At 52.2% G+C, this 15,170-nt stretch overlaps 3 protein-coding genes and 2 non-coding genes across 5 annotated transcripts; 2 read left to right on the top strand and 3 right to left on the bottom strand.

The window, feature by feature from the left end:
- Positions 1 to 157: 157 nt before the first annotated feature.
- BO82DRAFT_t61 lies at positions 158 to 276 on the bottom strand. The gene has a single exon. It is a non-coding gene; the product is annotated as a tRNA-Leu (tRNA).
- A 1,261-nt stretch (positions 277 to 1,537) lies between these two features.
- BO82DRAFT_t71 lies at positions 1,538 to 1,656 on the top strand. Its single transcript has one exon. It is a non-coding gene; the product is annotated as a tRNA-Leu (tRNA).
- Positions 1,657 to 1,688: 32 nt separating this feature from the next.
- BO82DRAFT_429261 (C6 zinc finger domain protein) lies at positions 1,689 to 4,821 on the bottom strand. The gene is made up of 4 exons (XM_025640514.1): positions 3,481 to 4,821; positions 3,147 to 3,424; positions 2,282 to 3,096; positions 1,689 to 2,233 (listed from the first exon to the last, which is right to left on the bottom strand). The coding sequence occupies exons 1-4, from the start codon at positions 4,569 to 4,571 to the stop codon at positions 2,183 to 2,185; spliced, it is 2,235 nt and encodes a 744-aa protein (XP_025495409.1). The 5' UTR covers positions 4,572 to 4,821; the 3' UTR covers positions 1,689 to 2,182.
- A 703-nt stretch (positions 4,822 to 5,524) lies between these two features.
- On the bottom strand, positions 5,525 to 8,171 carry BO82DRAFT_275293 (OPT family oligopeptide transporter; the record flags this gene model as incomplete). Its single annotated transcript, XM_025631108.1, has 6 exons — positions 5,525 to 5,597; positions 5,652 to 6,054; positions 6,099 to 6,175; positions 6,237 to 6,402; positions 6,455 to 7,867; positions 7,922 to 8,171. The coding sequence occupies 6 exons, from the start codon at positions 8,169 to 8,171 to the stop codon at positions 5,525 to 5,527; spliced, it is 2,382 nt and encodes a 793-aa protein (XP_025495408.1).
- Positions 8,172 to 13,188: 5,017 nt separating this feature from the next.
- On the top strand, positions 13,189 to 14,796 carry BO82DRAFT_327610 (alpha/beta fold hydrolase). The gene is made up of 3 exons (XM_025632973.1): positions 13,189 to 13,946; positions 14,062 to 14,415; positions 14,505 to 14,796. The coding sequence occupies exons 1-3, from the start codon at positions 13,569 to 13,571 to the stop codon at positions 14,679 to 14,681; spliced, it is 909 nt and encodes a 302-aa protein (XP_025495407.1). The 5' UTR covers positions 13,189 to 13,568; the 3' UTR covers positions 14,682 to 14,796.
- The last annotated feature ends 374 nt before the right edge of the window (positions 14,797 to 15,170 follow it).

Below are 15,170 nucleotides of genomic sequence, written 5' to 3'. Positions count from 1 at the left end.
CAGGCATGGCAAGGCGGGAATGGCCGACACTTTGCTGTGATATGATAGTCGTATGCAGGTGCAGGGAGGTGGCAAACTAAAGTAGACAGACACGACCGACCGTACGTGGGTTGATGAGTAGAGCAAAAATACCTGACTGAGTGGGTGCAAAAAGTGATGACAAGAGTGGGATTCGAACCCACGCCACTTGCGTGACTAGGAATACTGCTCAGGTGAGCGAATATGTGTGATCAGGTTGCCTGACCCTAGCGCCTTAGACCGCTCGGCCATCTTGCCTTGGATGCTGTTATGCAGGGTTGATGGTATTATGGACGGCGTGAATCAGGAGGCATATCTAGCTAGATGCTTTCGAATCGTAAGTAGGACCCTTGATGGACCCTTCTGGCTATTCCGGGGTTATTTGCTACTATACTCTGTCGTTTCAGCTAGACAGGTCCCTAGAATCCTTGCTATATTTGCACGTTGGACTGATTCCGGCAAAACCAAGATCATGTGGCTGAGCCTCTGGTTGTAGCCTTGTAAAGTATGGTGATAGTTATCGCAACCCTATGGAGAAGGCAGCCGTTTGCCGGTGTGTTGATGCACCTCACTGGCTATTCAATTCTATCGTTTGTTTTGTGGCTAGCTGGAGTCCAGCTAGGTCTTCGGTGTGATTGGGACTATTCTTACCGAGGGTGTTCGTTAGCACTTGTCGGTCCAGCGGACGCTCGGGGTTATATCAGCATGCTGGTGCTCGTTGGCGTGTGATAGTGTACTGTTAGATCTGTTGTCGGTGTCTTGCGGTGGTCGGTATTCATGGCCTGTGCAGTGGCTCGCATGTTCCATTGTGTATACTTTTCCGTGTTGTGCGATACTCGCTTCTGCCCATATCTTGTGTCCTTGTATGGCTATCGGTCTCCGTCGTTCAAATACCATGGGTACGCCTTGGGCTTCTGTTCTCGCTGGGCATAGCTGGGGGAACTATCAGGTCTGGCTTGCCATCTTAAACGTTATGAACTCGCCTGGTACTGCCCTTGCAGTGGGTATACCCCCTCTCCGGCCATCTCATACATCTCACAGTTGTCTCCTCGTGATTGTCGGGACCAGGACGTATAGATGATCGCTGTGAGGGTGCTGCAACTTGGTTGAGGGCGCTGTGCTTTGTATGTTGGGAGCCTCCTGGGATATGGCTTTGGTATTTGACTCTTGTTGTACGTACATGTGGATCTGTGTTGGCGTTTGTTTTGCTGTGAGGTGGTTTGGTCGGCTGGGCAGGGTATGCCTTCCGAGATAGCACTGAGCCCGAAACAATATATAACCACAACTCAACTCACCACGCAGTGCACCACCACCAACCAACACCCCCCCCAAAAAAATAACATAAACATACCACAAAAAAGGATGCGACAAAGCCAAAATCACCCCACACCCATCCAAGAATTCCTCCAAGACAACCATCCAATTACCCCAAACCGCAATTCCAAAACCCGGCGCCAATGCTGTTAAGCCATCAAGTTTTGGATATTAACTCAAGTACAGGTTCACCTACCATCAAATAGGCAAGATGGCCGAGCGGTCTAAGGCGCTAGGGTCAGGCAACCTGATCACATATATTCGCTCACCTGAGCAGTATTCCTAGTCACGCAAGTGGCGTGGGTTCGAATCCCACTCTTGTCATTACTTTTTGCTCCTACTCCATCCCCCTTACCTTCTCCCATAGCGGCAATCTCATACGGCAGAGGCGAAGGAAGGTGGGATACAGTTTTCTCCCCGTCGACTGGATAGTCTACAATCCACATGGGCCCCGCGCGGCAACACGGTGGCTGCATTTCATACCGGCTGCAAAGGTTGAGCCCACTCGCCGTAAGAATCTAATCTAATCTGATATCCTGATCGCATCAACGGAGTTCGCATCTATGCAACCTCCCTTGCACCGGAGGGTCCACACACCCCCTCTCTCCACCGTGTGCATCCGCGTCGGAGGTCGGAGGGTCAAAACAGGGTCATGCCCGAGGACCCTTATTCGGTGCGATTGTGCAGGTGAGATATGTTCGATCACATACATCAGAACCAGCGCCGACGGTGTTGTGAGCGTGAAGGTTGATCAAGACCGACGGTCGCATGCCTGCCTACGAGTGGCCAGGAGAATCCCAGGGAGAATGGTCCCACTAAAAGTCGAGCACCATGCGGATACGGTTACGATTCAATTAATGATTAAACTGGGGTGAGGTACAGCGGACGGATTCTGCGTAAGCTCATCTCTTCATTACACATGTATACATCATTAATACGGGAACGACAGATCGGGCAGCGGCTCATCTAAGCGCCACCCGGCGTGGCCCGCAGGAGGTGCGAAGTGCCCACCTGCCTCAACGGTCCCCGGGACCGGCTGCATCGAGGAGAGATACATCATCGGCGCCGCCGGTATCTCCCTCACACCATCCGCCCTCCCCGCTGGGTCGTCCGCATACCATGACTCCATGTAAGCCGGGGCTCCACCGGGAACCAGCGAGGGCAACATGCCAGGCGGCTGTGCGCCGGGCACACCTGCCGTGGAGGTCGGGGGCGGGAAGATCCCGCGCAGATACGAGGGATTCTCGGAGGAAAAGCCCGCCAGCCGTCGTTGTAACTGTTCGTACCATTCGCGGTTCTTGACGGCTATGACGTGGTACCATTTGCTCGGGACGCGGAATTTCTGGTTCTCACAGGCTTCCGATAGGGCCTGCGTTAGGCGATCCAGGTATTCGTCGACGTTGATCATCTGCGGAGTGATGACCTCACTCAGAGGGCCGAGCTGGGTCATGTAGTAGATACGCAGAAGGGAGGAAACCCCTAAGATCATCCGCGTGTAGGTCATGTTTGGTAGCTTGCGCATGGTCGGAATGTCGCATTGCAGGAAGACGTCAAGGAGCTGTTGGGCAGAGAGCACCCATTTTGTGATTATTTGTACCCGCGCCGCGCTAACCGGCACATTGGCCCTGTGTCGCTCCGTATCGCCCTCGAGAGGGGGGAGTGTGTAATACCTGCGGGTTGCTGCGTCGGGGTCGCGGTAGCCCTCGCCCGCGGCTTGTTCGTGAATCGCAAGGTAAAGGTAGTGGTATTCAAGATTCATCCAAGCTAAAGAATGAGTTCCGGTGAAATATCATCAATTGCGGACGTATACGTACTCGTGAACATCTCCTTCGGAATCGACATCTTCCACTGCAGCATGCGAGTGTCGAACCACTTGAGGATCGGCAACATCTGCGATTCCAAAATAGGAGTGTCGGTCAGAGTGTTGTCATGACCTGCAGCAGCCAGTGTCTCATCCATGATCCGCTGCAGCCCGAACCATGCTGCCAGTTGCTGGTCCAAAGCACTGGTCGAGACACTAAGATGCCTGACATAGCCGCCGATAACAGCATTGTGACAGAGCATGTTCGGTCGACGTGTCTGCATGCTAACACTATAGAGAAGTCAGTAACTCAGACAGTAGAATGCCGGTGAACGAGTAGCCCGTACTTTGATGCGAAATGATAGCAGCCGAGGACGGCCCGGGCCTGGTCACTATGTACTGATGGGGGCAATTCCCCCTCACCCGCATGGCAGCGCTGGGTTTTGCGACCAACGGCACCGGCTGCAATCCCAAGCTCTAGTGCCATAGTGGTTGCAATATGCGTGTATTGATAATACTGCCCATGCATGGCTGATTTGGGAGGGAGGTAGTAGATAAGCATTACGAGGAGGGCTTGTACCAGATCCAGTGACTTTTCCTGCCTAAGAAAGAATCGTGTCGCGAAGCCAGCGAGAAGTTCTTCATGTAGGACGGTCGCGTGCGGTGTTTCAAGCGTTAGCGACGCTGCTGCGATGATGGACAGGAACAGCATTGGCTTCGTCCTGCGTAGGAAGTCGGCACTTGTGTCTCCTGGAAGGACAACCACCGGAAAGAATTGAGTGAGTTCAGAAATGAAGACGGACAGCAACATCTGTGCCGTCTCCAGAGCGAGGATACCACGGTCGACGACATCCGCAGAGCCAGGCGAAGAGCTCATGAATGTCGAGCCAGTGGTGCTGACATGGGAAGGGGGATTCGCAGCCGGGCTTGTCACGATCGGGCGAGGAGGACAAGATGACGATGCAGTCTGTAAGCGGGCGGAGTCGGAAATGGAGGATGCAAAGGGTGTTGCTGTTGTTGTTGCCGCAGCGCGAGTAGGAGCCGTCTCTGAGACGGGACTTGCGATAGTGGCGGTAGCGGCGGAGGCGGCAGCAGTGTCCGCGGTGGTGGTGGGGGAAAGGGAGACCGGAGCGGTAACGGTGTCAACGCCGGCTGAATCCGATCTTTGAATCGGAGCATTCTGCTCGTGGAGTAAAGCGCGTAGGTCGCGGACATCTTTCTCAAGCTGAGCGACCCGTGATCCAGTCTTTTTTCGAGGCTGGCGTCGAAGGGTGTGCGCAAAGACACAGATTCGCCTGGTGCGTGTGCAACGTTGGCATTGATGCGCAATATTCGGATCCGGCAGACAGCGGACCTTGAGGGCTCGACAATTTTCGCACGACTGGTTCAAGGGCGGCGTTGGACCTGACGGATGATGCGGACGGGCAGCAGCAGACATGATGCGCGCAAGGTGCAAGAGTTCGCTGAGGACGGTGCCTGCAACCTTGCATTGATATTTATTAGACTTGCGTAGTGCCAAGACCGGTAGTGGAGGTTCGCTTGTCTGTGGGGAGTCAGCAGGTGCAGATCAACATCCATGGCGAGGTCCGAGGGGTTCGTGGCAAGCATTATCATAGAGTAAGAGCCAACAGCTCATGCTCATATGAGAACCAGGGCTCCCCTCACCCAGAATTGTGATCGTGCTAGACGATGGGTAGAAGGGAGTTCATAAAGGCTTCAAGGACAAGTGATGTGGGCCGCAGCAAAAGCAAGCACGCAGGCACGCAGGCACGCAAAGGTGTAAGATGCAGTCTAGCCAGTGGATCGAGAGCTCAGTGGGCCCAACGGAGAGATAAAGCGTCGGAGGTCGGTGGTCGATTTCGCACCCGAAACTCCGACAGGGACTGCTGACTACCCTGAGATTAGCCGGCGCATTCGCCGCGGTTCACAAGGATGATGTCTGAATGACTGCAAGTCGGGTTGTGGAAGCACAATTGGTGCAATGCACAGCACAGTTTATCCCTCCATTCCGGGGAGTTTTGTGCCTTCACTGCATTCAGTTTAGATTGAAAGGCGGCTGGTTGCTGGACAAAGAAAAGGGGAAGTGGAAGTGTGGAAATGTGTGGAAAATGTGGAAAAAAAGCGGGCTGCGGGCACGGGAAGTCAACTCGATTAATGCCTGAGGTGTCATCCTGCACATTGACTCCCCAACTCCGACCCATTATTGAGCTAATTTCTGCATGCTTTGCTTACACCAACGGTCCTTAGAATTCTTATCCTTAGTGAAAAGGGCAAGCCATTACATGTTAAGTCATTCAGTAACTAACCAATCACATCCCTCTCTGCTGATTATAGAAGACATGCTGATGTACAAAAGCTTTCCAGGTAATAGTCACCTAGAATTCGAATCATCTAGAGCGTCGCCGGGTTCACCATGCAGTAGTCCAAGTTATGAACACTCGTGTCGGGATTGCCGGTCCAGGTACTACCTCAATTAGCCGATCAATGTCACTCAAAGTCAGACTCCGGGACCACTCACGGGAAAGGATGCGAAGTGCCACTGCCTCCAAATACAGCAAAAGTAAGGATGAAGACACAGATCTGCGTCCCGCCATCCAGGGCCGCGGAGACAATGTAGTTATACTTGTTGAAAAGGTGAGGGTGGTAGCGACGCAGCCAGAACTGGGCGGCGAAGCCAAGAGCGAAATAGACCGGGATGGAGGCATTAATGCCGACGAACAGCCAGCCCATGTACCACAGAATGATAGAGGTATTGAGGTAGGAGAAGATGGCGGAGGGGTAAAAGCGGTGTGCCAGCCAGAATGGGACAGGCACGACGAAGCCGACCAGATAGGAGATGGTGACCCATTGGTACCGACCGCCGATGGAGAACATGTCCTTGGCCATACTCCAGGCAATCGCAAGGCTGTTGAACTGGTAAACTGAGATCAGCCGGGATTCTCGTGCGGGGAAGACAGAAGGGCACTTATCTGAACATTGGCACCGCTCCAGATATTGGTACCGTCTTCGGAGAGCAGGATTTCTGATTGATTTTGCACGATGCTTCAAGACGGCAGGTTAGTACACACCGAAATTTGAATCGTGGGCTAGAATGGGGTCGCACATCAACATCATCACATAATTGAAAAGGGCTCCAATAATGCATCCGCTCACTTGCACGAAGAAGGTGCACCGCGGCGATAAGTGAACTTGCTGCGCAAGTCGCAAATCCTTGGCTAGAACCTGTCCCTGCTGGAGAGCGTTATACGTAAAGCAAGTGAAGTAGAGGTCTGTGAACACATTAGCAACAGAAGGTAAAAGTACACACGAAGAGACACATACTGGCCAAGGGCTTGCCAGGGAACATATAACCCGCCAACATCTGACAGATTGGCTGCACATTGAACTGGAACCCGGTCAGTCCATATTGGGCGCCGAAGAAGAGCATGAAAAGAAGCGTGAGTAAGTTGGCGATGATGAACCCCCACCAGGGGAGCGTGGACTTCATGGCATACAGGCAGCCCATACCGACGGCGAAACTGCCGAGGAGCACTGCTCCCCACCACCATAGCGGCGTGTCATAGTACAAGTTGCGCAGCATGAGCCGGTAGTGTGGGTCCAAAGAATCGTCATTCACGCGACGCTGCAACCGCTCCTCCGGGGTCTCCTGGTTTGCCCAGAACTTGTATGTTTCAGGCTTGAGCCACTTCTTGAGCTGGCTCGGGGCAGCCCATGCCCAGCCCACCTTGATATCGTCAAAATTCCATAGCAACATATGCGTCAATGTAGCGGTCAGGCCCATGTTCGATGTGATCAGGTAAGCGACGTAAGTGCCGGTCAGCCAGGGCAGGCCTTGCTCTTGCAGGGCTTGAGGATCAACGGTATAGTCCGCGCTGAGAATGAGGGTTTGATTGTAGGCATTGTAGTTTGTGGAGTTTGAGTCACCATAGTAAAGCAGCTGAGACAGGAACGGGAAGTCCTGTGAGCGCCAGATGTTACCATAGTACACACCCATGAAGAGTACAATGCATCCTATGTAGCCAATAAGGTTGTTGGTCAAGTAGTAGAGCGGAACCCAAAGTGGCGAACCAAGGGATGCTATATAGTTCCAGTCAAAACAAAGGGAGAGGAATCCCAGCCCTTCGTTTCCAGAGGCACCACCAAAAAGATTGGTGAAAACCAGACTGTGCTGGTTGGCCAAGCAGAAGATGGAGACACCCTCTAGAACGGGGAAGATGTATTCGGGGATGATCGTCCAGACGAAGAGCGCCCCGAAGAAAATATAGAAGATCTTCAATTTTGCCTTCGCCTCTTGCTTGTCCTTGTGTATGGACTCGAGAAGAGTAGTGATGGGCAATGTCATGGGCCAGATCATCTTGGTCGGGCGCACGATCACATCGCGCAAAAGGCCCGCAATCCCGAATCCGATCAGCTGGGAGGAGAGGACGATGAAAATAGCGGCGGCATGGTTGGGATAGCCACCGTAGAAAAGCTGCTGGGCCGAAAGTGCTTCAGTGGCCAGTGCAGACTGGGTGGCAGCCGAGGACATCAGGGCAATAGCAGCGTGCTCTTTGGCGTTGAATGGCCCGGGGTTCAACAGACGTCCGATCATGCCACGACGGGGGATGGCGTACGCCATGACTTCTCCAAGAATATAAGCAATGACAGTCAGGAAAACCTGGGAGACGTAGATGGTCTGCGGCTTGAAGTAAAAGATCTCCTGCAGCACACCACCAAAGATAGACAATCCAGCTCCTGTATGAGATTAGTCAAAGACGCCGCCTGGCCTTTGGCAATGCAAAAACATACCCAGGAAAACCATCCGAAAACTCCAAGGGTTAAGGGACGGATCATCCTCGACCTTGATGATCTGGGTGACGAGATCCGCCGCAGAGCTCACCACCTGATCGCTCTCGAAGCCTTGATCCCCGTCAACAGGAAACGTTTCTCCCTTCTCAAGAATCCTGGGCTCCGTCGAAGATCGGTCGTATCCGGACTTCTCCTCATACTTGCCAGCCAGTCCCTCATCGATCGAGAGGTCTGCTTGTTTGATCTCCATGGTTGCAAGGATGAGAAATGTGCGTCCTTGCACCAACACCCATGGCGGATGGAGTTCCCAACTTATATGAACTAAGGGGAACCTCACACTCATGAAACCGGCCGACCGGCTTGCAGCCCAGTGGCGGCGGACTTCTTAGTTTGCAGCTGATAAGCGAACCATACATTGTTAGTCGCTAAGTTATCGTTCGATACTTAGCTCCGACGCAACGCGGCATGCAGCGTCAATCTTGAGGCTAAGCATCCGCTAAGCATTTTTAGTGGCGCTACCCGAGGGGACTAGGCTCTAGCTGATAAGGACCCTGCCCGGTTACAGTAGGCCTAACGTAAAGTCTTTTCTGCGAGGTTCGTGTCTTGTCTCGGATTGGGCGCGATAAGACACACCCCGCCCATTTGGTGGGGGCATCAACGAAATCCTTTCTCGCACTCCGTCGGGCTTGCGCGGTGGGTGTCGGGTCCAAGCGACACCCCAGGGTACTGGGTATCAGAACGGTAGTCACCGGCCTCCCCACAGAATGCCGGGTCACTCGAATGAATTTTGGGGTCGGAGGGTCCAAGGATGTTACCCAAGGTACAGTACATACTGTGAAAACGATAACTGCCAGAAGATTCATTTAAGTTTTCTTACAACCAAGGATCATCTTGGAAACTTGATATAGCACGCTCTCGGAAAGCCAATCGTGTAGAAAACAAGTAAGCAGAGAAGTAGTAAGATAAGCAACAGTGAATCAGCACAAACACAAATTAACTGACAAGGGATATGCAGTAATTACAGAGATCTGTGCGTAGTGGCAACTTTGCTGCTCTGGCTTCATCCATATGACAGGGATTCACTAGTCCAGACTAGCCAATTGGGTAGACCCAAGCCGATTGAATGGGCAATAAATCTTGCAAGACAAGCTAGGTAGAGCAGATGTGTGTTCTCATGGACACCCCACGCTGAGTCGGAGCTGTTGAATCAATTGTTCGTTGCATGGGCTGCTGGAAGTCGCACTACTACTGCAAGGAATGCAGAGGCTTGTAGGGTGCATGAGGGGCTTGCATATCGAAAAGTCTTGCCCTACCCGTCTGAGCTGGTCCCATAGTCAAACGGCTTAGGCAAAGCATGACCTGCTGGTTTTGGAGCTTACCATTATAGCCTCAATCATTTGTTATTTAGGTAATATAATTGGTGTACCTCATACTTACGGAGACAACTATTTGGACCGAATAACTCAAGAACTATACTATAATAGGACTTTGCTGCCACATCGCCATCGTGGTCAGGACCTGCCCGCCCGCAAGGCCACGCCAGCACCTTCATCTGCATGTCATAGCTGGCAGCATAAGTGCCGCGAATCAGATCCTGTGTTCCCGCGGGCAGAGTCGTGATGACTCCAGTTGACTGTAGGACTGCCTCCGTCACACCTGCCCGAGAGACGGGGTCAGATGCGAGTGAAGATAGCTATTGTGAATGGTTGTGATAATGGCTAACCCGATGCAGCCGCCCATCACTCAACGCTGCGCAATTGCTCCCATGGCGATCGCTAGAGTAAGATAACAGAAAAGGTTTCCCCTGTCAGCAACGTTTCGATCGTTTCTACAGCCAAATATCGAATTAGATTACCATGGTCCCTTTTTTCGTAGCATAAAGGGGCGTTATCAATGTCAACAGTGGGATGTTGATCCCGCATGCAAACCCATGGTAGCTGTATCGACGGACCGAGATGCCATGCTGCCCGGACTCCGTCCCCAGGAGAACATAGGCTACCAGCTGCATCAATGAGCTGATATAAAGCAGATACAGCAAGGGGACCTTGAACATCTTTGCAACGGTTGAGGCCAGAATTATCGGACCGGGGCCGCCACTGTGAAGGGAATGAAACGGATGGCGGCATGAAAGGAGGAGAGTTGGTTGATCATCTCAAACCGCTGCGGAAGTTCGAACATAGTCACGAACCAGATCATCCCAGGGAAGACCGCATTTTTGAAGATCCCCAAAAGATTTGATCCTTAGTACCGTGCTTTTTCATTGAGAGAAACAGGGGAGTGTACTGTGAATGATTCACAGGAGTATCGCAATCCACACCCGATTCTGGAAAAACCGCCAGGGGAATTCAGGCTCTCGAGTTCCCGTGCTCCCTGCCACTCATCGCTCCCAAACCACAAATATTACCCACAAGATTCTCTGACACAACGAGTAGCGTGATGGTGAATGTTGATCGCCAGGTGTAACGCTCTTTGGCTTCACCAAGAACAGTCGTCAGTAAGAAAGTCGCGGTTAGAAGCAGGGTAATTCCAAGATTGTCGACTATGAGAAAGGTTCTCTGCAATGATTCAGCAAGATCGAGGCCAGCGCTTACGCGTGGCTTCTTATGATGGGGAAAGTCGTTTGGCAAGAACATAATCAGAAATACAGCGGCGATAACTCCCGGGGAGGACACTGTTTTGTCTCGTTCTCTCAGCTTTCAGGATGCGGCCACTCTGGGAGTCATCTTGATCACCATCAGTCAATCACTGTATCAGAACCTGCAGCTGGCTCCCCCTCCATCCTTTTCTCCATTTTCTCACGACAAACTAACCTCACCACCACAACACATCCTCATCTATGGCAGCGCAACTGCGGTTGACACCATGGCGATTCAGAGATTTCGCGCAGGCGTGGCTAGAGAGGGCAACGCGGCTGTTGGCTGAGGGAACCATTGTCCGGCATCCTGTGTGGTTGGGGGACAGGTGTTTGCCCGGGGTGATTCCGGGGTAGCATGCTTTGCGGTAGGAGAAGATGGTTCGGGTGTAAGTTGGTGTTCAATGTTGGAGAGCAGAGTGGGTGAAGATGAAGATGAAGATGGTAACGATGATGACGATGACGTTTTTATTGTTGGAGCAATGGGTCTGTTTCAATGTATAAGACCGTGAAGTGCAGATTGGCTGTTCGGAAGGCTGTTAACTTGCGAGATATGGTTGAGGACTGAATAAAGCTGTGCACTGTAAGATGGCTTGGATAGTTGAGGGCTATGAGCAGAGCCATGGATGTCGCGTATTGCTGACTATTAGATGAAGACTCGAGGCATTCATCAGACTAGGCCTCTCAGACTAGGGGCGTTTGGTGGAAAGAGTGTCTGGCGCGCGAACCGTCACAGCGCCTGATACAGTGGAATGCAGTGTTTGAAAGTCTATAGTTCCTGGATAGTGTATAAATGTCTCTCTGCCGTTTCTCATCGTGCCTTTTTTTTTCTTCCTAGATCTCGATTTTGATACAAAATTGACATGCCATTCTGCGCTTATGCGAATACCATTCTAGCGAGAAATGGCGTCGCTCATGCGTTGATGTTATTCGATCGATAATGCGCACGCAGCATATGGGGTTCGTTGACTCGTGCACCAGATACCCGCAGACCGGTTATGTTCATTCGAGGGATATCCTTACTTCATGGAGTCCAGATGTTTAGCATAATATTACCAGCGCATATATGTGATCACCACGGGTTCTCTTGGTAGAGTTTAAACCTCAACCGGACGGCGAAACTGTATGGCTGTTCTGAGAGAGAGACGTCATGCTCCGTTGCTGGTTGCAACAACGCAAACCCCCTATGGTTTTGGTTTTCCCAAGTCTCAAGAACTTCCTAAGACCAATGCTCTGCATAAAAGAGCCCACAGGCCATACGGGGGTGGAACCACCGAAGAGAGCGGATTAGAGTAGCTCGTAGGAGCACGATGCCTCGTGAGCCACGAAGTTCCCGCTACCCCTGATTTTGACAGTTAGCTCTTCGTTAGCCCTACTGATAGTCGGGAATGCGTATGTATGCAGGAAGAGAGATGAAGGAATCATTTATCGGAGCCGGAAGGCAAGGGAGAGCGCTAAACCATTCTGGAAAGGAAGAAGTGGGTTCGACGCCGTATGACTGGCGGGTGTTGCGCCATATCAATCAGACCAGCGCAAACCAGATGGCTCCCACATGTGCAATCCTGTACATACAGTGCATAACTCCCGAGCATTGTCCGTGTTGAGTAAGTGGGAGTGTAGCCACTTCTGGCGCCGAGGCGGGCTTCTAGGATGCCATGTCGTGCAATATAGTTGTTTTGTGGTGTTCGGCCCTTGGAGATATATGTCAGCTGTATTTACTTGCTGTGTAGAGATCTGGAATTATGGAGTGTTGTAAGAGTCTCTGTGAATCTGAAATGCCTCGGCAACAGTGAATTGGTTCTCGTGCCGGACACCCGGGCAAATTTCGGAGCTACGGGGGCAAAAGTCGGCCATTAATGTCAGAAAAACAAGAATAAGGATGATTATGACGCCTTTCACTGCATTACTCTTCGAAGGAGTAATAGGATACTTATCACGTCCCATTGTTGCAGTAAGCCTGGAACCCTTTTCTGCTTGCCATGTGGTCGATGGAGACCAGGAGGTCGCATGGATTTTTAATCAATTTTAATAAGCTTAATTCACCGACACTGACAGGGGCTGATCCATGTTTTGCTCCCGTCTGGTCATGCCCATCTTTCCCTCTTGGGTTCGGTCTTCCCTCCCACGTCATGAGGTTGGACTTGGCCTCTCTCCATCTTCCCTTTTCGGAAAGAGACAATAACCGACCCTTGGTGAATCATTGATTGCTCTGTGACTATTACCGGCTGATTCTGAAGGATCAACTCTAAACCTCTTACGAGGGGATCCAAACCGCGGTCAGAACGTTATTCGTGGTTCCGACCAATCAGGACGGCAGTAGCTCGTGCCGTCCTCGGATTCGTTCCATCCCACGCCTCTTCCACAACAGAAATTGTGCTACTCGGCAGACGTCCGAATGCCCTCGAAGAAAGTCAAAACAATAGTTTCGGTACGCGTGTGTTGCCGCGGATTTTGTGAACTGCACCAGAAGCAAAAATCCGAGGAGATGCCACGATATGAGAGGAAAGTTTCGGCGTTGGTCGAGTCAGGAACCCGTTGCCCTGCCCAGTGGTGGTGGAGCCAGCCGCCCGGATTGGGGAAGCAACTCCGTGTCGGACGGTCCCCGTTCTTGTCAGGGCTGTCATCACCGCGTAGGTGCCCCATCCAGTCCTCCCTCGTTCTCCTTTTGCCCGCACACACTCCCAACGCATTGATTTTAGTTTTTGTCTCTGCTTGTGAGAATGGTTGGTCGCCCACGTCTGGTGTCGCAGATTCGCAACCTGTCTGGCGTGGTTGTGGATCAAAAGGGGGTGTGCAAGCAATTCTTGTTGAGAGAGACAGAGACAAGGGAAGAGAAACTCATATATCGGATAATTAAGAAGTGGTTACACAAGGCGGAGACATTAATTAACCAAGAATCCTCCGCATTAACTCTTTTTCAAAATCTCCTGCCATCATTCTTTCCTACCTTTCCCATTCTTATCTACACCCTTCCACGGATTGCATCATTCCATCAATAACATCCTTCTAATAATCATGGCCGCTCAACAAACCATCACGGTCCCCCACATGGGTGGCATCGAAGTCGGCTATGCCCTGTCCAACAACAACGCCTACGACCCTTCCAAGCCGACCTGCGTGCTCATCAACTCGATGTGCATGACGGTGTCGCTCTACCGCCCCCAGTTCGAAGATGCCGAGTTGACCAGCACCACCAACCTGCTGGCCATCGAGCCGCTTGGCCATGGCGCCACCCGCTGTCTGGCGCCCGCCGCCGAACACTTCACCTACTGGGACTCGGCCATCATGGCCCTGCAAGTGATGGAAAAATTGGGCATCCAGAGGGCCTTTGCCCTGGGAACCAGCCAGGGAGGATGGGTTGTAGCACGCATGGCCCTGTTGGCACCAGATAGGGTTTGTTATTTCACATTCTGATTGTCCCCTAGAAGGGGGGGAAGGGCGCGCGCGGAATTAACGATCGTATTGACTAACCTCACGTGCTTTCTTTGCTTTTTTTTTCTATTGATAGATCCTTGGCATCCTACCCTTAGGTACTTCGATGGACTACGAATCGGCCGACTCCCGCAGCAAGGATTGCTGGGACCCCGTCACCCTGCTGACCCCATTCCTGGAGAAATGGACGAGCGAGACTCCCACCCCGGATTTTGTGGTCGACGATGTGTGGTGCGGGATGGTCGCGGGAATCGGCTTCGGGGCCTCGGCAACGCCCGAGACGACCGACTTCTGGGTGCAGACGCTGAAGCAGGTCTATACAGGGAATGAGGGACGTAAGAAGGTGCGCATGGCCTTGATGTGCCTGTTGACGCGGGACGGGCTGCTTCTGCGGCTGAAGGATGTGCGGTGCCCCGTGTATTGGCTACAAGTGAGAAGATCCCCCCCTCCCGGATCTGATAAATTTTCGTTGGGGAGAAGCGTCAAGATGGCTAATGTGCTATAATTCGTACGGATCAGGGGACGGAGGATTTCCCCTTCAAGACCACGGTCCCCGCAGAACAGATCCAGCGGTTCTCCGCTAGTAAGGAGGCTAAATTGCAGATGGTGGAGGGAGGGGCCCATTACCTGAATGCCACGCATCCGCGGGAGGTTAACGCGGCGATCCGTGAGATGGTCACTCGCTACGGTGCCTGAGCGGGCTGCAGGGAAAGCGAGAAGTCAAAAATGGATCTTAGGCTACTACTGTAGGGGCGCAGATAGATTACGAAGAGTAGCACGGAGTTAGTGTCAGGAGAGGGTTGAAAGTTGGAACAGTTCAGGAACGAACTGCATGCCAACGTGTGCCAAGTGGGTAGAACAACCCGAATTTGCTAAAGGATTGACACATCGGATGGGGCGACCTCGTGTTAGGGTCTTTCTAGTGGCTTCGACTACTTGGAGCCGGCGCCTCCTTGGCCGAAGGTTGAATAAAATGTTAACAAGCCTTGGCCGCCGGCCTGTCTGGTCCCAGCCCTAATTGGGACAGTGGAACCTGAACATGTAAATTTTTGACACTGACAGGCGGCGAACGACAGCTCCATGCCTCCATCAGTCGAAGCAGTTCGTTTTGTTGATTTCTCCGTGCTTTTTCCTTCCTCCCCATAGTTCGGTTCGAGGCTACACTAGTTCCTTGTTGACCACGCG

The sequence above is a fragment of the Aspergillus uvarum genome, assembly GCF_003184745.1.
Source record: "Aspergillus uvarum CBS 121591 unplaced genomic scaffold BO82scaffold_7, whole genome shotgun sequence".
Taxonomy (NCBI): domain Eukaryota; kingdom Fungi; phylum Ascomycota; class Eurotiomycetes; order Eurotiales; family Aspergillaceae; genus Aspergillus; species Aspergillus uvarum.
This window is presented reverse-complemented; position numbering and strand designations above follow the sequence as displayed.